Genomic DNA, 24,941 nt, shown 5'->3' with positions numbered 1-24,941 from the left:
GGGCAGTGAGCTATGCTGCTGAACCCACCGCTGGCCAGGTGAGACCCTCACTCCCATGTCTCTAGGGCCCAAGCTCATACCCACTCCTTCTCCACTTCCTCTGCCCCGACTCTGCACCATGAGCCCGACTAGGGCCAGGGCCTGGACAATCCCGTGCCCTGCAGTCTCCACCACTCTGCCTTCCACACTCTGACCGCATCAACCTTGGGTAGAAAGCCACTGAGTCAGTCTGCATTAGTGTACTGGGGAATCTTAGACACCAGACAAAGATAGAGAAGCTCAAAGGGAGGATAGCCAACCTGCTGGAACTGGCCTTCGGAGACACCATCGCGGTAGAAGATGATGCGGGTGGGTTTGAAGCGTGTGGACTTGTAGAACTGGATGAGCAGCTCACGCACCATGGCCGCCAGGTCCTGAATGATCTCTTGCCGGTGCTGCTGCACACGCACAGTGGCGCAGTAGCGGTTGGGGTGCGCATCCATGCTGCCCACGACCTGTGGAAACATGCAGTGAGCATTTGGCAAGGTTTCCAGGCTCCCTCTTCTAGGTACGTGGTGGCGCTGGCCTGCAGGTGGGCAGAAGGGTCTCCACCTGGATGTCCCAATACAGCAAAGTGGAAGTGGTGTCCTTGCTTTCTCTGAAGGTTTGGCACCTGCTTTTCCAAAGAGCCCACTGCATTATCAACACACAGCAACCCAGATTTTGGTTCTCAGGAAAGGGGAACTCCCAAAGGCCAGAAGCTGTATGAGCCCAAGTATGAATGCCAACCAGAGGGAGACAGGGTGAGCAGGCGAGAGAGCAGAATGAGCCCGTGGCGACTCAGGTTGTCTGGTCGGGGCATAGGGAGTGTCAGGGACAACGGGAACTCAGCCCTGTAGGAAAATGGACAGGCACTACCAGGACCTGCTCACCTCTGAGCTGGGAGGCAGGTTCCTTAAACTGGAAAGACCGAGGGAAAGCCTGTGCCCGTGGAAAGCAGGCTCCAGGAAGCCAGCTTCTCAGGAAACCCACGCAGGACAGCAGTCCCCGGGCCAGCCCCCGACGCCTTGCCTAGGTCCTGCCTTGGCCAAGATTTTCCTCTCAAACAAGTGAAAATAGACAGACCCTGAAATGTTAAGTTGGTATAAACAAATAAATTAACATAAACAGAAATCTGTTTCTATTTATTGAGAATTTGGGGGTTGGGGTGAACACAGATTTCTGTTCCTGAAAACTTGAAAACATAACCCTCTAAACCCAGAGATAATATTCAACACTACACCACATCTGTCCAGAAGAACAAACACTAACAGGGACAGGTGAGGCAGGGAGATGGCAAGACCCAGCGCTGGAGCCTGCAGGCCCGCAGTGGGTGCAGAGCTCGGCCGGGGAAGCCCCGGGGGCCTCCTCTCTGGGCCCAGCTTCCTCCTCTGTAAACCTGAGCACAGCCAGCCACGCCGAGCAGAGGTGCTGAGCTGCTGCTCTCTGACCAAAGGAGGAAGGAGCCAAAGGCATCCAGCAAAGCGAGAAATGCTGCTCGCACGGGAAGTGCTGGGTTGCAGTTACTGGGCCAGGCAGCAGGAACTACCTTGCTTACATGACACTGATTTCATAAGGGGAGTGACAGCCAAGCACGATTTATGTGTGCTGCACACACATGTACCCAAGTACCATGGCAGCTCCCTTCCACCCACGGCTTACCTGGCTCCCCACATCCCTGAGACAGGGTCCTAGACCACAGTCCCTCCAGACTTATCAGATGATGCCGCATTTTCTTAGCTCCATGGGCCAGGCTCCGTGCTGGGGCTTAGCTACACTGTCTCACAATAATCTTTAGAGATCCACAGTGGTTTCCTCACTTTACCCAAGAGAAAGTTCCGGAATGTTAAGCTTAACTGCTCAAAAGAAACAGACGCGAGCAGGCAGAGTCTGCAGTAGTCCAGGGCCGAGCTCAGCCTGTGCTTCTGCGATCCATCCAGGGCACCCTCTGCAGCTGTGCCCTGCCCAAAAGGAACCCACCTTCAGGGGCCTCGGCTCTCACTCCTGCCAGCAGCCCAGCACTTCTCTGAGGCAATTAGGCCAAGAAAGCCAGGGCACATGGCAGGGCTCTCAAGAACCCAAGGTGACACTGGGGGGTGAAACCCAGTGGCTCCAGACAATGACCAAAAAGAGACACCTGATGCTTTCTGCTTTCCCCCACTGCTACGAGGCCAAGGCCCTCAGAAAAGATGGCTCTCAGGCAACCCCCTTTGCTCTCTGCACTCCAAAGCTTAAACCCTCACTATGAGGAAGGCATGGTTTGGTTCTCTTTTAAAATAAAGGCCACTGTAACAGTAACCCTAGACTCTCCTGAGAACAATCAGCGCTGCTAGGCAGCAGGACGGAGGCCCAGCTGAAGAGGGTGGAACACCAGGTGGGCAGCCAGTCCACGTGCGTCTATGGACAGCGCTGGTGCGTGCGACTGTTTCATGCCACCGTCAGTGTCCTCTTCCATCACCTATTCGCCATGAGGCCCTGAGGTTACCGAGCAGCTGGGCAAACCTCCATGCCCTTCAGCCATATGGCTGCAGAGACCACATGTGTCTTGGTGGTCTCTGCAGAGTCCTAAGCACCACGCCACCAACAGAGGCTCAGAGGAGAGCACTGACACTCACTGCGGCAATCGAAGGCTTCTTCCCGTCCCCCGCAGGTGGGTGAGTGACATCTGCTCCCAGAAAGATCACAGGCTGCTGGAACACTGGAGGCCTGCAGAAGTAAGTGGCATTGGAGGCCTGGATCTCTGATGGGGTCAGTTACCACCCTGCGACCTGTGCAGTCGGCAGAGCGGTCATGCTTTTGAGCAGAACCTTTACTTTAAAGGTCACAAAGAAACCTCACACATACGTAACATGAGGGCTGAAATATGCCTCAGAAGGACCCTGAGAAAGTGGAGCATGGGTGGAATGTACCCCAGACAAGACTGGCCAGGCACTGATGGCTGTTGAGGTCAGGTCAGACACATGAGGGTTCATTGTTCCTTATCTTCTTTGTGTTTACTTTAAAATTTCCAAAAAATTTCCCATGGCTTGGGCTAGGGACGTAGCCCAGTGGTAGAGTGCTTGCCTAGCATGTGGGAGGCTGTGGGTTCCATCCCTAGCACCAGAGGGGAGGGAAAGGGAGAGGGAGAAGATCCCATGGGTTGTTACTCAGGCTTGGTGCTGCTGCAGGGAGTCTCTCCACCCACGACTCTATTGTGGGAGAGGCTGCTCTGAGCACCGGAGGAGGCCCAGCAGCACTCTTAGCCTCCACTCACTCCTCCTGGGAAGCAATGTGCACAGGAGGGGTTGCTCTAGGGAGGGTTGTGCTGTCCGCTTTCAGGGATGCTACATGACCACAGAAGCTCATGCGTGTCCAGTACTTTCAGAGGGCTCCTCACACGGTAGCACTAGCAGCTGGCCCCATTACCATTTCCATGCTGACGGAGAAAATATCATGAGAGTGTAGAGACCTGTGTCACACCTTCGGCTGCATCCTGCCCTACAGCTAGAGACTGGGTTGGGTGTAAGAAAGGGTTCCGTTCCACCTGCGGTGGATCTTAATCTGCCCTCTTCCAAACTGCATCAACTGCTTAGTCTCAGGACTCCCCTTTGGTGCCAGAAGGATGAGTGGGTATTGCCACAGAGAGAACTGAAGAACAGACACTCCTAGGCAGGGAGTGGCAGCCAGGAGAATCTGTCCCAGCCACCAGGGGGTGTGGAAGGTGGGTTCCTTGGCACACAGACACAAGCAAGGATGTACTCCCCACCCAGCGCTGGCTTAGGACCTCCCATTTGCTCCTGGGCAGGTCTGCAGTCTCTGACCATACTCCTCAGCAGGCTGGCAGAAGGAATCCCGCCAGGGATGCTGGCCATTGGGACCTGCTTCCATCTCACTTTGGGTGTCCCTTGCTCAGCCACAGGGACAGCCATTAAGCCCAGCATGGCTGTGCATGCCCACCCCTGCACTTCCTCAGGATGCAGAAGGAGCTTCATACACATATGCCCCATGCCAGCTGCCTCAGCAGGTGGCTAGGGTCCCTCCAATCCCCACTGTAGTTCCAGCTGCACCTGGGGCACTGGCTGGCTGGGTGGGGGTTCCTGGCAGACCTCAGGCCGCTGTCTGCTGCCCCATTAAGGCCAGGCAATTCACAGGCACCTGCTTCCCACAGTGCCACATCACTACCGCTGCCAGGTACGGAGGCAGACGGCATGGAGAAAGCACACCCCACACTGTGAACTCTGGGGAGGCCCCCAAATGGCATCAGTCCCACTGACCAGGCTCTAGAACCAGCCAGCACCCCATGTGGCCTCACTATGCTCTGTCACACCAGAAGGCAGGAGCTGCGTGAAGCCACACCACAGGCCTTGACCACTCATTGTCAGGGCGCTCGGAGTGCAGGGCCAGCCTGTGACACCCTCATTCACACATGCAAATCACACGGAACAAGCAAAACCACACCTGTCCCAGCAACTTCGCCTCCTTGCAGCCAGCTCCCTGAATCTACTAACCTGTGACTGCCTCCCAGACGCCTGATGACCACCTTCCCACTGCCTGGCAGTCAGGTTCCTTGGCAAGGTCTCCAGGGACTGTCACCTCAGCTGGCCCAACAGACCTTCCTGTATCCAGAAATGCACTCAGGCCTCATCAAGCACGGCTCACTGCGGCCTTGTGACCCAGGACACACTTTCCCAGGCATCCAGAGACCGGGCCACCTTTCCTCCCTGGCCTCACTGCTGTCTCCACTGCTGCCCCCAGGGCTGCCCCCAGGGCTGCGACACTGGCCCTCCCAGCACTCAGAAGCTCCCTCAAGGGATCTCCTCCAGCCTCCTGGCTTTGAACACCATCCAGGATTCCGGGATCTCATGGCCTCTGGGTATCAGAAGCCTGCTTCCCACAGGCCACATCACATGACCCAGGGGCTCTGCAGAGGCCTGAGCAGCAAGCCTGGGCCCTCAGCTGTGAGCATGCGCTTGACCTCTCGGGAACAAGGCCGAGCGAGGGCTCTGAAGCCATCCTTGCTTCTTCCCTTTTGTTTCTTCCGTAAACACATACCTGCCTGCCAGTTCCAGGGTTCTCTCTTCAAAGCCACCCAGAGTCAGGGTGTTCCCTCTCCACATCTGCCTCCAGCCTGGCAGAGGCCAGTGGCCCCTCTATGCAGAGCCACAGGCAGCCTTCCAGAACACAGGTCAGGTGTGCCCCCGTAGCTGCAGCTTACCTCGCGGGCCCACCACTCTTGTAGCCTTTCAGCGAAACAACTACCATCGCTCCCTCAGCTCCCGTGTCAGGGCCCTGGAGGCCACGTCCTCTGCCAGATGCTCATCTGAGCTCATCCCCTGCCACTGTGATGCAGCTCACTGGCACACCAGGTGTAAGGTCCTGATAGCCATCACCCCTCCATTAAAGGGGTACAGACGAGGTCCCGGGGCTCTCTGTTTATGGCCTAAACTCCTTGCACACAACAACCTCAGAGCCTGCTGGCTAACGGAACTACCTTTGGGGTTGCCAACTGCCCCTTGACGTGTCCTCATTCGTTCCCAGGAACTCGTGGGAGTGGAATGGCTCTCGCTCAGAGCTGGGAGCAAATTCAGGCAGAGGCCAGGTTCCTCCGCACCAACCTCCTCTCCCCAGCTGCGAGCATAACTCGGCAGTGCTTAGAGTGTGTGTCCCTGGCCACCACATCAGCAGTGCAGGGCAGAGTGGATTCTTGGGCCAGAAACATGACCTGCCGAGCCAGACACTGGCGAACCAGACCCACAGAGTGTCGCATGTTGGTGCTCTGGTGTGGCCCCAGAGTCATGTTTTGGAGATGTGGTCCCCAGTGCGAGGCTACTGAGAGGTGTGGCCTAGTAGAAGATGGTTAGGTCACTGGGGCGTCACCCTGGGAAGGGACTAATGCCCATCTTGCTGGGATGAGTTAGTTACCATGAGAGACTTGTACAAACTTCTTCCGCCGTGTGACCCTCTCTATGCATGTGAGCATTCCCAACATGAAACCATCCACCAGGAAACCTCGGCAGAAGCCAGGGTTGGCACCTCACTCTTGGACCTCTACTGTACCTCTAAATAAACCTCTTTTCCTTCTAAACTTTGCAGCCTCAGGTATTTCCTTCTAACAACACAAAATGGAAGGAGACACTAACCTAACCCCAGGGCAGGCTGGAGGTTACACCTGGGCAGTGCTTATCAATGTCTGCCTCCACTTTTCACCATTATCTCTTTGACACTAGGACAGTCAGGTTCATTGAACTATTTCACTGTCTTCACCATTTTTCTGTCATTCCTATACTAAGACAAGGCCCTGGGACTTTAATGATAAGATCTCAACATCTGTCATCATAACTACCCCTTTCGTCTGTGCTGGAGGCCCTGGTTTCTGAGGAGGGGCACATGGTAAACTTGGTTCTGCAATTTAGTACCCAGGGCAACAAGCCAGCCCCAGGGGGCACTCGAGAAAGGCATAGCTGCATCACACCCGCCCCCAGCTCAGGGACATGCAGGCAGCTGGTTCTCAGCCACACTTCCTGGGCTGGCCTGGGATCCAGCAACAGTGATTCCTGTGTGGCACTTTTCAGACAGAAGTGCTCCAATCACAGCATCAAGTGCCGTCCTTCCCTGGTAGGGAGCCTCTGGTAGGAACTCCCGTGCAGACTCTAGAACATCCCGCTGCTCCAGGGTCCTCCTCTCCAGCCATTCCAAGTGTGCCCCTGCTGAGCCTCACTCACCTGCACAGATCCTAGCACAGGGAGGGGTGCCCACTCTGGCCCTGCACTTGCCCCCTGCATATACCCCTGGTCCTAGAGAGACTGTGTGTAGTCGGGCCCCATGTCCTCAGCACTGTCCAGGACAGCCCTCACCCAGGCACCTCTGCACACCATGCCCTGTCCCACTGAAAACCATCCACGCACCCAGCACACAGGCAGAAGGGCTGGCTCACCTGCCCTGGGGCAGCAGGATGTTGTTGACGCCCCCCAGCTTGACATTGATCTTCAGGCAGAGGTTGGACAGGGTCTGTGGTGTGGTTCTCTGCACGTTTTTCATCTGCACGCACTGTGTGGCCATCCCAAGTACTGTGTCGCCCACACGCTTGACCTCAGCTGTGAGACACAAAGGGGCACACATCACAGATTCCACCAGTGCCCCTTCCTCTGTTGGCCTGAGGGCAGCAGCTGTCTCTAGCTCTCCAGCCCTTCAGCCCCGACCTGAACTGCGCTGCTGCAGTGTCCAACCACAGCACTCCTCTGGACATTTTTGGTCATGAGTGACTGCGGTCACCTATGTGACAGGATCTCTGGCAGGTGGAGGGGCCGAGGTTCTGGCCAAGTGCTCTTCAGCACTGCCGTGCACCTGTGCCAGGCTCACCCTCATTGGGAATGTGAAGCTGCATGGGCATATCTCATCCTTCCAGTCTGTGAACCAAGAGCACTTAAATGAGTTACCCAGGGCCAAGGGCAGGAAGACGAGGCACTGCTCAGCAGGACGACATCTTCTTATGGCACAGGCTTGAGTGCTTAGATATAAAAACACTCACACCTGGGAACCCTTGGCAAACGCAGATCTGACATCAGAGCTCTCCAGGCCCACAGGCCTCCACCCTGGACGCTTCCCCAGCAGGTGCTCCTGTGGCAGCTCTGAGGAAAGAGGACGCTCAGGGCAGCACCACAGCTTTCTTGTTACTGCTTTTCTGGAAGTTGAACTTGGAGGGGAGAAGCGTGGCTTTCACTTGTCTGTAATTGGACTCCGACTAGACAGGGAGCCTTGCTAGGGACACCCACCAAGCCCCAGTGCTTCCCTGGGCCCTTCTGGGTTCCGCCCTGCTGCCAGAGGCTCTCCCAGGCTGTCCGCATGCTCTCCTGCTTCTGTCTGCATGCCCTGGCTTCTGGATGCAGGGCTGTATCTGACTTCTTTGTATTCTCCAGTGGCTGGGGCACCACAAACAAGGCTCAGGATACCATGGCTAGAAGAATGTGCAACTGTTCTTTGGCATAAAGGACTCTGACGTGGTTTAGAGGTGATAAAGCTAGGCTATGGCGGACACAGGAGCTGTTGGAGGCTTCCTGGGAGACACTGCAGAGCCAGGGAACCCCACTTCTCTGCCAGCACTCAAGTGGCATGGTGTACACAACTACCTTCCGGCCCAGTTATCGACTGTCTGGAGGTGCTGGCTCCCTAGTCCTGTGGCCTCAGATGGAGTAATGAGGCTGGCCCTGGCTGCCGGAGTGCAGTGGCCAGGACCAACCTTCTTCCTCAGAGTCACGAATAAACTAGAGGCCAATGCTCCCCAGTGTGGCAAAACACAAGGGTGCTCAGGTTACAACCTACTCTTACAAAGGCCACCATGGCCCCTGAATCCAACAGTCACCAGATACCCACCATAGACTGGGGTCTTGCCAGGCAGGATGACCACCACCAGCTGCAGGCCAGCGTATGTATTCTTCAGGTGCCGGAACATGGGCTCCACACTGTCCGCCCCCTGGGCATATTTGCAGAAGCACGGCTGGCCCTGGATGGGCATTCCAGCATCTCTTGAGATCTTTCGAAGTTGCTCTGTGAAGGACCTGTGGAAGAAGGTCCATTTCATTAAAACACACAGCTAGTGGAAAAGAATTCATACCAACCAGAGGTCCTGAATAAAGAGCACAAGGTTCATGAAGCCAAAAGTACATTTACAGAGGTCAGAGTTAAGTTTTTAAATTAAGTCTCACACAGGGCCAGAATTCAAAGCAGTGTGTGCTGGAACATCAGCCCCTGAAAGAGCTGACATGAAACCATCCAGAAGCTACCAGAAAGGGACGATGGAGGCAGGGCCGAGACCAAGCAGGGACTCCAACTTGTACTCATGTCGCCTCTCGGGCCGACACTCCCAGGGTGCAGAGGTGTCCTTTCACAGGACGGTGCCAAGCTGCTGCTGCTCCGCTGTAGGCCAGGGCAGTCCCTGTGTCAGGTAAGAGCTTGGTTTCCCCACCAGAATGAAGGCACAGAGAGTACAGAAGACGACCCGTGCGCCGTCATCCTAGATTCACCCATTATTCCTGGGGACACGGGCTGGACTTGACACAACCATAACAGGAAAGAGAACAAGCCACAGCCAACGGGCCTGGAAGCTCAGCTGGGTGGGACAGGGATCTACTACTTCTTTGTGGAGCTTAGGGATGAACCCTGCGTCATCTTCTACCATCAGGCGGAGGACAGTGTGCTCCAGCATAGCATGTCAGTGTCCAGTTCCCCACACGTCCTCCCTCTGTACTCTTATCTACATGTGACCATGCCTTAGCACCATGGAGCTCCAGGTGAAAGCCAGAGGAAGGGATGGAGGACCATGGACAGGTGGCACCTAGGCTCTCACCTGTCCCCAGAGTCCTCTGTGATTCCAGCCCATCCTGCCAGCAGTGCAGCCTCCGGGAGGTGATGGACTCTGGCCCTGGGTGGTTGCCTTGAGCTTTCAGAAGGCCCCTGGCTGGTCTGGTCAAGTTGTCAGCTCTACTCATGGGCTTTGGGATTTCCCCCTTCTACCCCCCCAGACGAGGAGAAGCACAACAGCACGAACCACAAAACTGTGTTTCCTGACACCAGGTCAGGACTGGTCCCTCCTAGTGCCCCTCTGCTGAGTGGTCCTGCACAGCACACAGCAAACGACCTAACGCTCTTGCTCCTCTCTCCCCTCTTGAGCAGGGAGGAAGAAGACACTCCCAGCCTTGCCACCTCCTTATTTTACCATCAGCCCCGTCTTATTTTCTCAGTTTATAGATGTATCAAGTTAAAGTATTTTTAAAAAATTTAGTTCATGGATCCAACTTCCTCTTTTGTTTCTGATTTATTAATTTACTTATTTTGTTTTGTGAGACAGACACTTGCCAGGTTGCCCAGGCTGATTTCGAGGCTCAGTCTCCTGAGCAGCTGGGCTACAGGTATTGCCACTACACCAGGCTCGGTCTTGAGCCAATCGCCAGCCCATTTTAATATTTCTTTGAGACAAGGTCTTGCTAAGTTGCCAAGGCTGGCCTCAAACTTGCAGTGCTCCTGCCTTAGTCTCCCGGGTTACAGGGATTATAGATAGGTACGTCACTGTGCCTGCTCTGTCTACATTTTAAACTCACTCGGCAGGTATTGTCTGTAATCTGTACTACACTGTTCACAGTGGTCCTGTGGGTAAGATGCACACCAAGAGGGCCGAAGCTCCTGATCCGGCTGCCCCACCATGTGTTCTGACAGGGAAAGGCTGACAAGCCCTGACATCGGGATCCTAGTAGACACCCTGCCGCCCGATCAGAGTCGATCTTCCAAGAAGTCATTTGATTACCACCCCCCACCCCAGAACCACTGCCAGGCATGTCTGGTTTTCAAGCTTACTTAAGATGGACTTCCGTGCACTGGCGCTGGGGGGCGAAGCAGGCAATGGCCCACACCTTGATCTCGATGCCTGTGTGGAACTGCTTGTTCCTCATGTCCCAGACACCCTGGACAGGGGTGGCAATTGCTTTGTTCTGCAAGCATCAAGAAGTGTAGAGTGAGAAACAACGGCGAACACATTCCCCTGATCAAGAATGACTTGAGGGCAAAAACTTAACCTGTCTATTGTCTCCTGTCTCTCGCCCGCAGTGTCACAGGCAACCTGCACCTATCTGCAGAATGGGTGGACCACCGATGGTGGGTGTTTGGGGAGGAGCTGGATGACTAACAGGTGGATATGTGGCAGGTGGAGGGGAGACGGAGGCCGGGTGGGGTATCCATGGAGAGTTGTAGGAAGAATGGATGGGTGTGGGGTGTATGGAAGCTAAGCCAGGAGATCAGGAAGAGCCCAAATCTCCATCCACCTTCCTAAATAGCCTGGTGGGACACAAGTGTCTTGTGAGGACACAGCAAGGCTTCCTGCTATATGAAATGTGCCCCTGATGTCACCTCCTCTGCTATCAATGAGGATGCCAGAGAGGCAAACAAGTCTAAGGTCTGGGCTTGAAGTCTTCATTCCACCACCTGGCCGGCCCTGGGACCACCCTGGAGCCACCTGGAGGGAGACAGGTGCCGTTTATACAATGTCCAGGCTCTCAGCAGGAGGCCTGCTCAGAAGTCCTTTCAGGACAGGGAGCATCCTGTGGCCCGTGTTCAGCAGTGGAATACCACACAACCGTCACCAAGAATCAGAATCTCGTCTCATAACACAGATGACCTGTGAGCCCTCTGTGAGCTGTGAGAGTAAACAGGACAGTGACAAGAGGCAGGGCACAGAGTGTACTTGATAGGAACAAAAAGGCATGAAAAAATATATAATAACCCCTGGGTGGTTTTACAAATGAGAAAGATGACATCATGGTTTTCCTGGAGGGCAACTCTGGATTCACATCCTAGCCTGCACCAGCAGCAAAAACAAAGTCCTGGTACAGATCTCAAAGACTACAGGTGAAGTTTTAATACGTAAAAAGGGAACAAAGACAGGTAGACTCCTCCCACAAGATCCATCGCTGTGGAGTAGGTAACTCTGGATGCTCAGGCCCAAAGGCCTAGGCATTGCCCCCAGGGCCATCACCCCGGTCCCTGTCCAGAGGGCCCTGTCTAGAGAGTGCTCCGTGTTGTGCACCCCAGAGGAAATGAAGAGACTCTTCTTATGAGCCCTACCATGCTCAGTGGTCAAGATATCTTGGCACACACACTGACTACAGACACATACACAACAACAAAAAATCCAGGTTAAACTTGCAAAAACTAAGTGCATGGTGGCCAGGCCTGTAAGTCTAGCGACTTGAGGGGCTGAAAGAAGAGGTCCACAAGTTAGAGGCCAGCTTGGGCAACTTAGTGAGCCTGTCTCAAAATAAAATTAAAAAGAAAAGGGCTGCAGGTGTGGCTCAGTGGTAGCGTAATGCCTGGCATATAAAAGGCCCTGGGTTCACTCCCTAGTAACAGGAAAAAAGGAAAAAAGACACACACACACACACACACACACACACACACACACACACAAAACAAACACCTAAGGTGCCATGCTTGCCACCAAATACCCATGAAGCAAAAGCTAAAGAACAGGAAACAGGATAAGCCTCTAGAGAAGAGTTCAGAACCAGAGAGCACTGATGACGGGAGGAATGACACGGGATTCTGAAGGCATCACGGACTATTCTGAAACCTTCCCCAAGGCCCCAGGGAAGTCAGGTCCTCGTGAGGTCTTTTCTCCTCATGGACAGCCAACAAGGCTCAGAGACTGCTGCTCCACAGCACCAGCAGACATGTCCCTGGCCCCTGTGCACCTACCCGGCCTCCGTAGAGGATGGAGGGGGGCTGTAGGACCCGCCCCGTCACATCGGTCATCTCGTCTTTCACCATGATTCCAAACTCACGGACATATGGGTCTGTGTTGAAACTTGCACTTCGCATCTTGAAAAGGGAAAGGAGAGAAAGCCTGGAGTCAGACAGGCCTCTGTTCTTTCCAGTGGCCACAACTGTCTAACGCACAGGAGGTCTCCTAGCCTTGGTGCCCACCCCAGGTCCAACCTCAGGACACATGCTCACCAATTTGCTGATCTCTTCTTGCCTATCGGGCGCTGACCGGGCAGTCGCTCTGATCATAGTTGAGGTCTGATTGTCGGTTAATTTTTTTATACATCTCTGTCCTGCTACTATGTTACAGACCTACAGAAGAGATGTGGAAAGGAGTCAGCACCTATGCTGTGTGCAGCCAGGAAGCAAAGGGGGTCTCAGCAGTGGAGGACAAGCACCCACACTGGAAGAGAGGTGCTGCAGGCCTTCTGGCTCACCACAGCACCCACGCTGAGGAAACCCAGCACGGCACCCCGGGCACCACGGGCACACGACGGCACCGACTCCAGCCTGCAAGGCACGTGGGGCTGGGGCCCCTCGAGAGTCCCCAGGCCATCTCAAATCCTCAGCAGTACCAACGTGAAGTGTGTGAACGTGAAACCAGCTGCACAAGGAAAGGTCTGGGGCAGCAAAGGAGCCAAGGCCCTGTGCAATCTGAAGACTGACGTGCAAGGATGACTTAACGTGGCTTGTTGTGCAGTGTGGATCTTTCCCCAAGGAAAGCAGTTTCCAAGCGGCCTTACTCTGGATGGAAACTGAACACCTGGCGCGGGCATTCAGCACTGACTTCCTTCCTTCTGGGCACAGGCCCTAGAACTCATTCACCCACACACCAATCCCACTAGAGCTGCTGGTCCAGTTCCCGTAAAGGGAAACCACGGTTCGGCAACATCCAATAACTCGCCCAGGGTACCATACACCAGACGATGACCAAGCTGGGACCGTGTTGTTCTTGAGATGGCCAGGCCTGGCCCAGTGCACTCTCTCCTCCAAGCCACTTGCCTCCAAGGGAAGGTAGGTGTGTTTCTGCTCCTGTCCGACTTGTAAACACGGGAGGTGGGGGTAGCGCAGAACCAGCTTGTGCCTGTCCTTGAAGTACTGGGCCACTGTGCATTCCACGGTCTGCCCACTCTCCTGCTGTAGGGGGAACCTGAGGGCAAAGAGGCGGCTCAGACAAGTATATCCTGGGATCCCTGGAGCAACTGCTGGAGTCTGCATGTGCCCACCCAGGGCTGAGTCCTTGTGCTTGCTTTGCTGGGGTGATGTGTGGGAAGAAATGCTCAAGGATTTCTGGGAGTAGAAGCCAAGCCCTATCTCCTAGTTGACCTCAACTATTCCAGAGCCCACAATTCTCATTCTGTCTCCACCGGAGGAAAATAAAGAATATCCCCACACAAAGACACAACAGTCAGAAGTTAACCATATGTATACAGGAAAAAAATAATTCATGATAAACAAAGACAAATCTAGAAACCAAGGCCTGTGTGCTTCCCAAAAGACCACGGTGACTCTGAGAGGCACTCCTGTGTTCAGGCCCCAGCAAGCCCCACTGTTCATGTGTGCACTGCCCTATGTGTGGCTGAGGCAGGAGGAGATGCAGGGGACCAGGATGGGAGAGCCAGCTGATGTTCCCCACATTGGGGAGGGCAGCCCCACCAGGGGACAAGGCCACAAGGCACAGCTTTTCTGTGCTGACTCCTCTGCTCCATCTAGCATGCCCAGGCAATCTGCAGCCTCTGCCCAGACAGAGACGGCATTAGGCCCAGATCTGGCTGAGCTCCCCCTACTGCTCCATGTCAGTACCCCCAGGGCTGTGCCACAGGCTAGGGGTTTCCATACAAGACTACAAGACAAGACAAGGCCTCACTGGGCTCAGTAGACCCCAAGTAGGCACCGGGTCCAAACCCATCATCCCCCTGACACACAAACACATACTCAGGGCTGGGAGTGTAGCTCAGTGGTGGAGTACTTGCTTAGCACACGTGAGGCACTGAGTTTGATCCTCAACACCACATAAAAACAAACAAACAAATAAATAAAGGTACTGTGTCCATCTACAACTGAAAACAAAAGCAAAAACACCACGTATTAGCGGGCACAGAAAACACCACGTATTAGCGGGCACAGCTCTGCATTCCTAGTCAGGCAATGGACAGCACAGGCATGGACACTGAAGCATGTGGTCCACGTGAGCAGAAGACACACGCCAGGCAGCCAGATGGGGCAGTCTGGGCCTGGGCCCCGAGGGTCAGGACCGTGTCCACAGCGGCCCACTATTCCCGGCCCCACTTCTTTCTCCTGTGACAGCAGGAAGGATGACAAGGAGCCCTGTCCACCACTACCCTTCACAGGTGGAATTCCACTATTTGAGTTTATTTTATCAGGTGAACTCTGGGATCTAAACAGCCATATCAAGTAGGGTACTGTCATGCAAAAGCAAAACAAATGAACCCCCTTAGGAGGACCAAGGCCCCAGAATTTGAAGGGGTAGCCATCTTACGTTTGGTGGCTGGCAGGCCGCCTGGTCACGTTGCAGACGCGGTACTTCCTCTTCATCTGCCCACAGTGCGTTATCTCCACCTTTAGACCTGGGGGACCAGCACAGACAGTGTGAGCATGCAGGCTGAACTCCCCTTTAGAGTCGGTTTTCACAGGAACTGTGTCCATAGACCCAGACACGGGGGTTCCAAATCTGCTGCAGGATTCCCCGAGGAGGGGAACACAGGCTACCACAGAGGTGGAGTCCACTTCCCTGCAGGGAAACTTGACGCTGCAAGACACAGCATCTCTGTCCCTGGGGAGCACGTGGACTGTGCAGGGAGTGCAGGCTCCTCTGCCCCCCATGGGGCCACCAAGTGACGTCAGCAATGCTGACGGCCCTTTGATGGCAGGTGCAGCCAGCACTGCCACTGATGGGCAGGGGTCCCCAAGAAAATCCCGGAATCCTGGACCCACACCTCCTAGAGTGGATGCCAGGCTGAGAAGGCACCGTCAATGTGAGGGCCAGAAGGCATCCTGCGGTCTGGCGAGGACAGCCCAGGTGCGGCCATGCTGGCACCCTGAGGGTGTTTCTAGTCCTCCATCTGCGACTCAGACAGCACTGACCCATCAGCTGTCCCACCCCACCCCATCCCACGACGACAGCTGCACTTATCTAGAAAATGACCATTCTGGCTCTGTGGAATGGATTCCAACCATCTCTACCAGGAGAGCTGACGGCTACCTTCTCCTGCCACTTCCACCTCCCTCCACATGCAAAGAAATAAGAACTCAGAGGCCAGAGGGCCAGGAAGGGCTGCCCAGCCCTGTACCCTGGAGGTGGGGATGGGTGGCTCATTACCTTTAATTTCTTTGGTAAACTTTACCCTTTGGGAATCTGTCAGAGGTTTTTGTTGTTCTTCAATACTTTTAAAATCCAGAACTTCACAAACGAACTCAATCACTGGCTGTGCCTTGTAAAACGCTGTTGCCGACACTGTGGGCAGGAAAGGAGAGCTGAGGCTTGTCTGTGCCCCTGCAGGTGGCTCCTGGCAACCAGAGGTTTCTGCAGGCCAGCCCGCCACCCAGGGTCCCCACCTGAGACCCAGGGATTCAACATCGAGGGGTTGGCTGAGCCTCGGTGAAGAAGTCAGTGACAATAAAACGAGTTCTTAAAAAATAAAGCCTGACGATCATGACAGCTGGGGTTTTCTAGATACCTCTGAAGCAGACACTTCTAGAAGTATTAGTCCCTTTATATCATCATCCTTTAATAAATGTGTCTCTGAGCAAGATAGCATCTTGAGGCCTTTCTAGAGCTTTCCACAGTAGCTGACTCTCACACGAGAATTCTTTTTTTCTGAACTTCACTCTCGTCTTGTTAGCAGAGAACAAATGGAGGCCCAACACTGAGGAGCAACCATCCTCAGGAAGGCACAGCCACGCCCACGCCTGTCTGGTGCGCAGACGGTGCTCTTTTGGGAGTCTACAAAGACAGGGGCAACTTGGGAAAGCTCTGGCTGTGACTGGGAAAGACCTGCTAAGCGTGGCCAGACACGGCTGTACTCGAACCTTGCGGCAACTTGTGAGCCTGAGATACGAGGGCAAGAAGTCAGGCATGCGGTGCCAACCCTACGCCTGGTGACCTCAGTAACACCAAGGCCATGGCAGAGGCAGCTCCTCGGGCCACCTCAGCCTCCCAGGGCTACGATGCCTCTGAGAACCACTCCTGACCTACATACCACACAGGTGACACAAGCCAGGTGTCAAGATACACCAGTGCTTTGCCATAAGCCATGTTTGGAGCTGGCCACAAGAGTCCTCCCCGAGGTCTTGGCTCCTCCAAATGTTCCCCAACCCACCCACAGTTAGGGCCCAGAGCTTTGCTTACCATCTATATTCAGCATCATTTTCCAAAGAGAAGGTCGGACGGATTGATGGAAGCCAAACCACACTTCTCGGCCCCCACCAAGAGGATTGGAGCAGCCCTCAGAGGCAGTGAAAAAGGAGCGACCCACGGGGGTGTACCTGCAACCAGAGGCCTCGCCTGATGAGAGCACAGCCAAGCAGGGCAGGCCGACTGCACCCGCCCTCCTTCCATGCCAGCCAGCAGGCAGACACACTCGGATCATTCTGTTTTATTCTTCTGTAAGGTGGCTGTGTTCACAGCCGACTGAGGGACACTGTGCGGGCAACAGCCCTGAGGACTTGTGGCCTTGCAGTAGGGACAGCATGAGATGTTTAACCTATTACACAGCATGGAGACCCAGGGGACCATTCTCCTCAGCGCTGGTGCCAGATGGCCTGAGACCCTGGTGGCCACAGCTCACGGACGCATGGCTGGAACTAGAGGGTGCTCTTGTGAGTCTACAAAGACAGAGGCAACTTGGGAAGGTTCTGGCTGTGGCTCAGAGCCTCCAGGTACATTCAGAGGGCCGGCGTTGCCTGGTATTTCCCGCCCACCTCAAGGTCATCACACTGCTCATCTTAAGAGTAGCAGCTATGCATGTCAACTCTAGAACAGGGCTGTATCAAGTACATGGGGCAGGCAGACGGACGTGAGCATTTTCCAAGTGCCAACAACTACCAGGCTGAGGCAGCTGGACTGGCCTTGGGGAGAGGTTGCTTCAAGCTGTGTGGTTGCTGAGGATGCCATAGAGATGCACAACCCAGCATTTATTTCCCATTTTGCTCAGCTGTTTACTGAGTGCTTCCCAGGCATCAGGCACCCAGGGGCAGGGTTTAAGCTTATGCACAGGGGACAGTAAGGCCAGCACAGGAAGATCCACATGCCTGGGCTTACAACTGTCTGGAGTGCTGGCCCGAGCCAGGACCACCTGGATACATTCTTCAGAGCAACCTTGCCTAGGGGCTGCCTGGGATATGCCACCACGCATGACCCCGAAGGAGGATGCGCGGTCTAGCAGAGATGCATGTGGGTCACAGTCTTAAAAATCACGTGGTCCTTTTCATTTTCCACCTAAGATGTGTTAAATCTGCTACTATTCCTATTGTTTTTCCAAAATGAAAATAACCATTTCTTCCTGCTATAAAATTAATGTAAATCATCCAAAAGAATTCAGAAACAAGATCACTACAGTCATTCCTGCCACTCAATGAAAGATACAGACAGCATTTCAACAACTATCCTTCTGGATGTTTCCTTCTACACACACACACTGCCTCTCCCCCATCCACAGCGCCAAGAACCATACTGAGAGAAGTGTTATCAGTCCAGACAGTGGCAGATTATATGCCAAGGCCCCAGCAGTGTCAGCTGGTCCTGGGTATGGTTACCTCCACAGGCCGCTCCATGGACGGAAAGGAGCCTTCCACTCTCTCCTCAGTTTAGAGTGTGCTCAGCCCTGGGGGCACTTGGAGTGGAGTTGTTTCAGTTTGAGGTTTCTGCTTTTCTTTTTTTTTTTAAATATATATATTTTAGTTGTAGTTGGACACAATACATTTATTTATTTATTTTTATGTCATGCTGAGGATCAAACCCAGGGCCCCACATGCACCAGGCAAGTGCTCTACGGCTGACCCACAACCCAACCTCCAGTTTTTGCTTTTCACAGAGCCGTTCACATAGCTCCTGAGGTCCCACTATGTGCCAAATGTGTGTGTGTTTGGCGGGGGAGGGGGGGGGGTGCGCGGCACTGGTGTGAAGACCCAGGTCTGGATGTGGTGAGATGGCCTCACTCCTCTAAGCTGGTCCCACAGAAGTTAGCACAACCCTCTGCCCAGCAACTGGGAAAATGAGGAGTCATTAAAATGTTCACCTGCCCTTATTCCCAGCAACAATAAGTGCAGCAACTTGTGGTAAAAAGCTAATCCCACAGAATGAAACAAGAAGTCTGGGGGCTGGAGCTGGGTATGGTGGCTTATGTCTGTAATCCCTCCTCGGGAGGCTATGCCAGGAGGATTGCAAGTTCAAGGCCAGCCAAGGGAACTTAGTGAGGTCCTATCTCAATAAATAAAAAGGCCTGGGGATGTGGCTCAATGGTAGAGTACTTAGGCTCAATCCCCAGACCCACCCGCCCCCGCCGCCAAAAAAAGTCTGAGGCCTCTATTCTGCTGTCCACAGTCATGAAAAGCTGTGGAGAAGGTTTCTGTGGGGTAGACCTGCTGCTCAGTAACATACTGTGACTCCAGGGGAGACAAGCACAGGAGCACCACAGGATCCTCCAGGGGGGTCTGTGGAAATCCACGCATGTGGGGCACAGAGATAGGGAGGTGACCTTGAGGTGACCTTGTTGTGCTTGGCTGAGAATGCTGGTGATCACTGTAACATGGGATGCTTTCCACGCCAGCGCTGTCTACTGCCTTCACACAGAACACCCGCCAACTCTCCGAGAACCCCGTACACTTCCCAGCACACCTGGGATGAGAAACGGATGCCTTCAGCCCTTGGTTCCCCTGGCACCCTTACCTCATGGATGGCAGATGCCTCATGACCACATCCAGGGCCTGGATCGTCTCAAAAGGGACACTGGGCAGACGCCCTGAAAGTGCGTCATGTAAGGCCTGCAGGCTCACACAGGACACCCACTTGATGGATACCTTGAAGATTCGATCTTTGCCTTCTCCTGGCAGTGTGACCTCCAGCTCCACCTGCAAAAGGTCAGAAGCACAGTCATTCCCTCCTAAAAAGCCACTCAGGATAGCTGGCAGTGGGCAGACACAGACTACCAGGCCAAGACACTCCCTGAAGCTATATACCCATCCTCTGGCCAGACTGGCTACTGAGCATGTCAAATGTGATCAAGAAACTGAATTTCTAGCTGAGTTGCCTTTTAGTGAAAGCCTGTCTATACAGCTGTTTGTGGCAAGTGGCCCACATGAAGAACAACAGTCCAAGACTCGCACTTGGGTTGGTGCTTAGCAAAAAAGCCACTCTTCCCTCAGGGAGGGCCTCTAGATCACCCTTCACGCACCTGCCTTGCTACACAAGAGGACAGGCCTGACCTCACCTGCTCGCTTGGCCCCACCACTTAAAACCTGCGGCTTGAGTGCCACCAGGCCATCAGCATGTCCTGACCGTGGTACACACAAAGCCCCCAGGGAGTCACTTAGGGTAGAGGCTGACTACAGTAGCTTCACTCTGCTGATGACACTTCCCAACACCTCTGGAGTACCAATCACCTGACATTTATGGACTGCCTACATTTCATCCTCAAATGCCCACAAATCCCAGCAAGGGAGACAGGGCTCACCTTTTTTTAAACACACTCAGACTTTACAACAGCCCAGGGCCACAGCAACATGCACGGGCAGGGATGGAATTGGAACCAGGCTGGTTTGCACTGAGGCCTTTCCACTCAGCACGTGATGCCTGGGCTATGAGGACCTCAGGCACCCTCAGGCATGTGACTCAGATGCATGGACACAGCCCCAGGCCCACCTCATGCCTGTACCTGCTGCCTCTGTCCCATGTGCTTATAGCACCCTTCCCAACTCAGGTACCCTGCATATCCTGTTCAGCCTTGGAGTCCTGGTCGAGTGTGATCCGATTGTCCTGGGGGTTTGCTCACTCACAGGCCAAACACACTCTGCTCCCAGCTGCTCATCAGCCTCCTCTACACAGCCTTCCCTCCTGTCCCACCTGCCACTCCTTGCTTGAGCCTCCCAAGGGCAAAACCCACTGCTGCTCTGCACATGCTTTATATTCGGGCCTCGGCCTCCAGCTGTGCCCTCACACCTGGCCACACCTGGAGCTCCGCTGCACCTGAGACTCCAAACTGGAAAGTGCCCAAAGTCCATCTGCTGGGGGGGTGGGCGGGGGGGACTGTGGAAAGTTTGAAGGCTGGTGGTCTTCAAACTCTAACACTGGGGAAAGGAAGAACCACCAAGGGCACTGCACCTGATTCCCTGCAGACTTAAAAACCAGACTAAGCAAAACAATGAGAGGGGCACATGCACTAGAAGTCAGGGTGGACCAGCCCGAGTCACCGGGACAGGGAGGGTACGTGAGAGGGCACTGTGGGCTAAGTGTGGATGGTGGGTACATGGGTTTATTTCTACTTTTGGTAAAAGCTGCAGTCAGTCATCTGATGCAGCACTGATAATGTAGTAGGCATCTTCTCCCGTTACAGCCACGGCCTTGAGATCCAGAGCGGCTGAATGAGCTTCTGGGACCACAGGGGCAGGAAGCAGAAGGGTTGTCCCTACCTTGTGGAGCTGTGATGGGACCAGGCTGCCATGCGGGACTGGCAGAGACCTGCATGAGGCTCCACCACAGAGGTGACTGGAGCAGAGTGCACGTGGGAATGGAAACCAGCATGCAGGTCTCTCAGTGGCACGCCCACCTCCACAGTGGGGACTTTGAACCTGCTCACCTCTACCAGACACATCTCCACGGATGTGAAGAATACTCAAAGAAGTGGTATCTATCAGATGCTTATTAATGTCATTCTTAAAAATGCCTCTAGAATCAAAACTGAGGACCCTATACTTTCAAAGTATAGGGTATAGAGCACCCCTAGGTGCTCTACCACTGAGCTACACCCCCAGCCCTTTTTATTTTTATTTGTAAAAGAGTCTTGTTAAGCTGCTGAGGATGACCTCGAATTTGCAATCCTCTTGCCTCAGTCTTGTGTCACTGGTATTACTGGCGTGAGCCACTGCAACTAGCTATACTTACATTCTTAATATGTTCCAGCCCAGTCTCCTCTTGGCCACACAAAAAGAGCTGCAATGCCCACCCTGGGCTTGGCAACACCCTCTGGACAGGCGTGCAGTCATTTAGGGTAGAGGCTGACCAGTTCATCCCCTCCCAGGCAGAGTGGCCTGGCAGCTTCTGGAGAGCAGGCCGCATTTGTGTCTGGGCTACTGGCTGTGCCCATGGCACAGCACTATCTGGGCCTCATTAACACAGCATTCCAAGAGCTCCAACTGAAGCACGGTCCTGTGGCCCTAGGCCTGATCATGGCAGGTGGCTCCATTAGGCCCTTCTGCATGTGAGGAGTAAGCACAGGGCTGCAGGAGGCTGTCTATGCTGCAGGGACACCATAACTGCCACTTCTGAACATGGACAACCAAAACGTCAGCACGCAGCACCAACCTGCGACCCAGGTAAGCAACCTCCCCAGCAGACCTAACACTGAACCACGGACCCTGCTCAGAGGTCATCAGAGCTGCTTTGGTGCCACTACACAACTAAGAAGCAATGGAAGGAAAATGACACTTTGAAGAACACAAAACAACACATGTGTGAGCCTGGGGACAGCGAGCTCAGTGTAGCAGCTGTGTTCCCAGGCACAGAGCTGTGTTCTGGCACAGTGCTCAACTGTCAGGCCACTGAGGCCTGGAGGTGCCTTGGAGAGAAGGAGAGGCAGCTCTAGCAGGTGGGCTGGCATGGCCAGGACCCTCCTGGACCCAAGGAGGGTGTCACACCCACTGCACCAGCCAGGCTGGGAAAGAGGTGCAGCTGCAGGTAATATCCTACTGAAATGTGACCAAGGAGCTACTGTCTAAAGGGCTTCTATGATTGCACAGCAACCAATCATCTTGAAAAGCAGATCACCGTCCCTTCAGATACGTGGGATGAAAACGAGTCTCAGCCAGTGCATCTGCAAGGTACACGGGACCCCTGCGTGATGCTTACAACTTTCACGAGTCTGTCTCTTACTTTGAAAGTGAGGGTGCAGGCCTGGATGGTGAGGAGTCTCTTGACTTCTTTCCACAGAGAGGAAAAGCAAGCAGGTAAATACACAAGTGGGAGGGATTAAGGAAAGGTCTGGAGGGAAGCCACCTCGAACAGGTGTTGTGCTTGGATATCACGCAGAGCCCAGGCAAGCGCTACCAAAGTCCCCACTGAGCCTCTGGGCAGACAGGGGTTAGAGGGACGGCTGGAGATTCTTCCCTTACTACAGGTGATGAAAAGCAAAAACAAAGAAAAGCCCCAAAGATGACTCTGCTCCATGCCACACAGCAGCACGGGTACAGGAAAGGGGACGCTCTTAGCTCTGACAAAAAGGCTTCACCTCACTGTCCCACAAGTGTGTGGCAGAACCGTACCAACAAGTGGGAGGGGTGTGGCAAGAAGGGGAGACCATGCCCACTGGAGCAGGCTGCACCCAGGTCTCTGGGAGGTCATGAGCCCCAGAGGTGTCAGCTGGGTGCATGAAGGGCACTGCAGGCACTGGACACCCCAAATGATGCTCTGGACCTGGGCCAGGATGACAGAGCAGTAACAGCAACCAAGTACCTGTCAAGTGCTACACGTCCTGGCAGGAATGAAGTGCTTCCCATACCCGCTGTGCAGAGTGCAGCACTGGGGACCAGCTGGAAACGCGGAGCCCCAGAGCCACTAGAGTTTCAGGCAGACCCATCCTTCCTGGGGGTGCCTTCCAGCACGATTTGACCTCTAGTGCTGTTGAGGGGACACTGAGTCTTGCCAGTGGAGGCTGTGCCAGGGTCCCAGCACCAAGAGGGGCAAATCTACTTTGGGATTGACTTTCACAATGACTCGTTTCGAATTTGAGCAACAGAGACTCCCCCACACCTTCTTAAGGAAAGCTCTCCTCATGTCCTCCTGGTGTCCAATTTTAAATACGTACAAACAAGACTGTGCATCATCTCCTTATGCTTTTCTTTCTTATATAAATTTAAACCAAAATAAATGTAAATTAAACATAAAACTCTTTAAGATCAATAACTCACATCACAGCATGTTGATCTGCAAAGGAGATCCCACTCAGCCCGTTTGCATCCAGTCCTGGATGCCCTCCAACCTGGGACAGGCCTTCCACCACCCTGAGTTGGCAACAACAACCCACACACCACTGGTGACTCCGGGAATCACCATGAGACCAGAGCACACTGAACAGAGTCAGGCGTGGATGGCACCTGGCCTCCAGCCTCCTAACGCACAGCCCGCCTGTCAGCACACAGCGCTGTGCGCAGAGGGCCTGCAGCAGAGGCAGACAAGCTGGAGCAGCTACGGAGCTCACCTGCTTTAAGATCATTATTAAGATGCAAAAGCAAAAAACACCTCCACCTCTGTAGAGGAAGCCCAGTTTGAGATGGCAAGTCTTTTCTTCCTCAGGGACCCGGGGCTGAAGGGGCTGGTCCTGTATGTCCTTCCCAGAAGGGATCAGCTGGCACATTCCCACAGCTGGTAAGTGGCTCATTTTTCTAGTGTTTGTTAAAGTCTGTGTAAGGGTTATTCCTTAGCTGGTCTCTGCTCCTTCTGAACTTACAAACACCCACTATCATCCTAGAGCAGCAGCACATTTGTTAAAAGCTGATGCCAAGAAATGACAGCTTCCAGAGAGAGATTTTATTACTTTTTAAACAAAGCCACAGTAAGGATAAAGATCATGAGAAAAGGAGGCATTTTAATGTCACTACCTGTGTGACTTGACAGATACCCTCTTCTGAGTCCCCTCGATCACTGGCTACAGCAGAACGGGCACTTCGTTTTACTGCCAGTAACATACACTACCCCGTGTGAGCACACTTCTTTCGTGGAGATGATGGGGATAAGCCCAAGGCCCACGAAGGCCTGGCACACTCATGCCACGCTACACCCCAGCTATAGACACCCTGATCCACAGGCCTCGCCTGGTGCTGTCTGGGGCCTGCATCTGGGGTGCACATGTACTGTGTGGAGTGGTGTGCTCTGAATCTAACCCATGATCACTGTGAACTGTACCACATGGAAGGTGGTTTTCATGGGGCTCAGGATGAAGCACATAGGCAATTAGCCGCCTTTTCTCCTGGTAAAATGATGCAGTATGTGATAAGAAGAATTAACTTCAAACCATCTGCACTGCATTCCAATGCACTTTACCCAATTAATGGTCTTACCTTATCCCTCCCAATTGGAAGGGGCATAGCTGTGTAAAGATTCTTCCTTCCATCAAACACTGGCTTCCGATCCCCAAAGATCTGTGTTTTAAAGTGCTGGACCATATGTTCCACTATTTCCCTGAAACAAAGAATTCAAGTCAATGACAATAAACATCAAGGAACGAGCACAGCCGGACAGCACCCTTCCGACACTGACTTTTTTAACAAGCCTCCTAAGATCCGAGATTCGTTTTAGGAACGTGAGTTTTCACTCTCTTCTGTAACCACCACCTAGAACCTGCAGTGGGCTAATGCCTGTTCAATCTGGTCGTGCAAGTACACATACCCACAGCAGACAACAGGTACCT

At 53.8% G+C, this 24,941-nt stretch overlaps 1 protein-coding gene across 2 annotated transcripts in view; it reads right to left on the bottom strand.

Annotated features, from left to right (window-relative positions):
- Positions 1-24,941, bottom strand: part of Ago2 (argonaute RISC catalytic component 2) — a 98,545-nt gene that overhangs the window by 17,343 nt on the left and 56,261 nt on the right. For both annotated transcript variants that reach the window (XM_071602097.1, XM_027950617.3), the window contains exons 3-15: positions 24,592-24,712; positions 19,211-19,392; positions 16,673-16,809; positions 15,644-15,778; positions 14,804-14,891; positions 13,306-13,453; positions 12,496-12,615; positions 12,238-12,360; positions 10,345-10,478; positions 8,368-8,552; positions 6,932-7,091; positions 2,634-2,724; positions 300-494 (exon numbers count right to left, since the gene is read on the bottom strand). In XM_071602097.1, coding sequence (XP_071458198.1) covers positions 300-494; positions 2,634-2,724; positions 6,932-7,091; positions 8,368-8,552; positions 10,345-10,478; positions 12,238-12,360; positions 12,496-12,615; positions 13,306-13,453; positions 14,804-14,891; positions 15,644-15,778; positions 16,673-16,809; positions 19,211-19,392; positions 24,592-24,712 — 1,819 coding nt within the window. The remainder of the gene's footprint in view (positions 1-299; positions 495-2,633; positions 2,725-6,931; positions 7,092-8,367; positions 8,553-10,344; positions 10,479-12,237; positions 12,361-12,495; positions 12,616-13,305; positions 13,454-14,803; positions 14,892-15,643; positions 15,779-16,672; positions 16,810-19,210; positions 19,393-24,591; positions 24,713-24,941) is intronic.

Source organism: Marmota flaviventris, chromosome 15 (genome assembly GCF_047511675.1).
Source record: "Marmota flaviventris isolate mMarFla1 chromosome 15, mMarFla1.hap1, whole genome shotgun sequence".
Taxonomy (NCBI): Eukaryota; Metazoa; Chordata; class Mammalia; order Rodentia; family Sciuridae; genus Marmota; species Marmota flaviventris.
The sequence above is the reverse complement of the archived record's forward strand: the minus strand, read 5'-3'. Positions and strand labels throughout refer to the sequence as shown.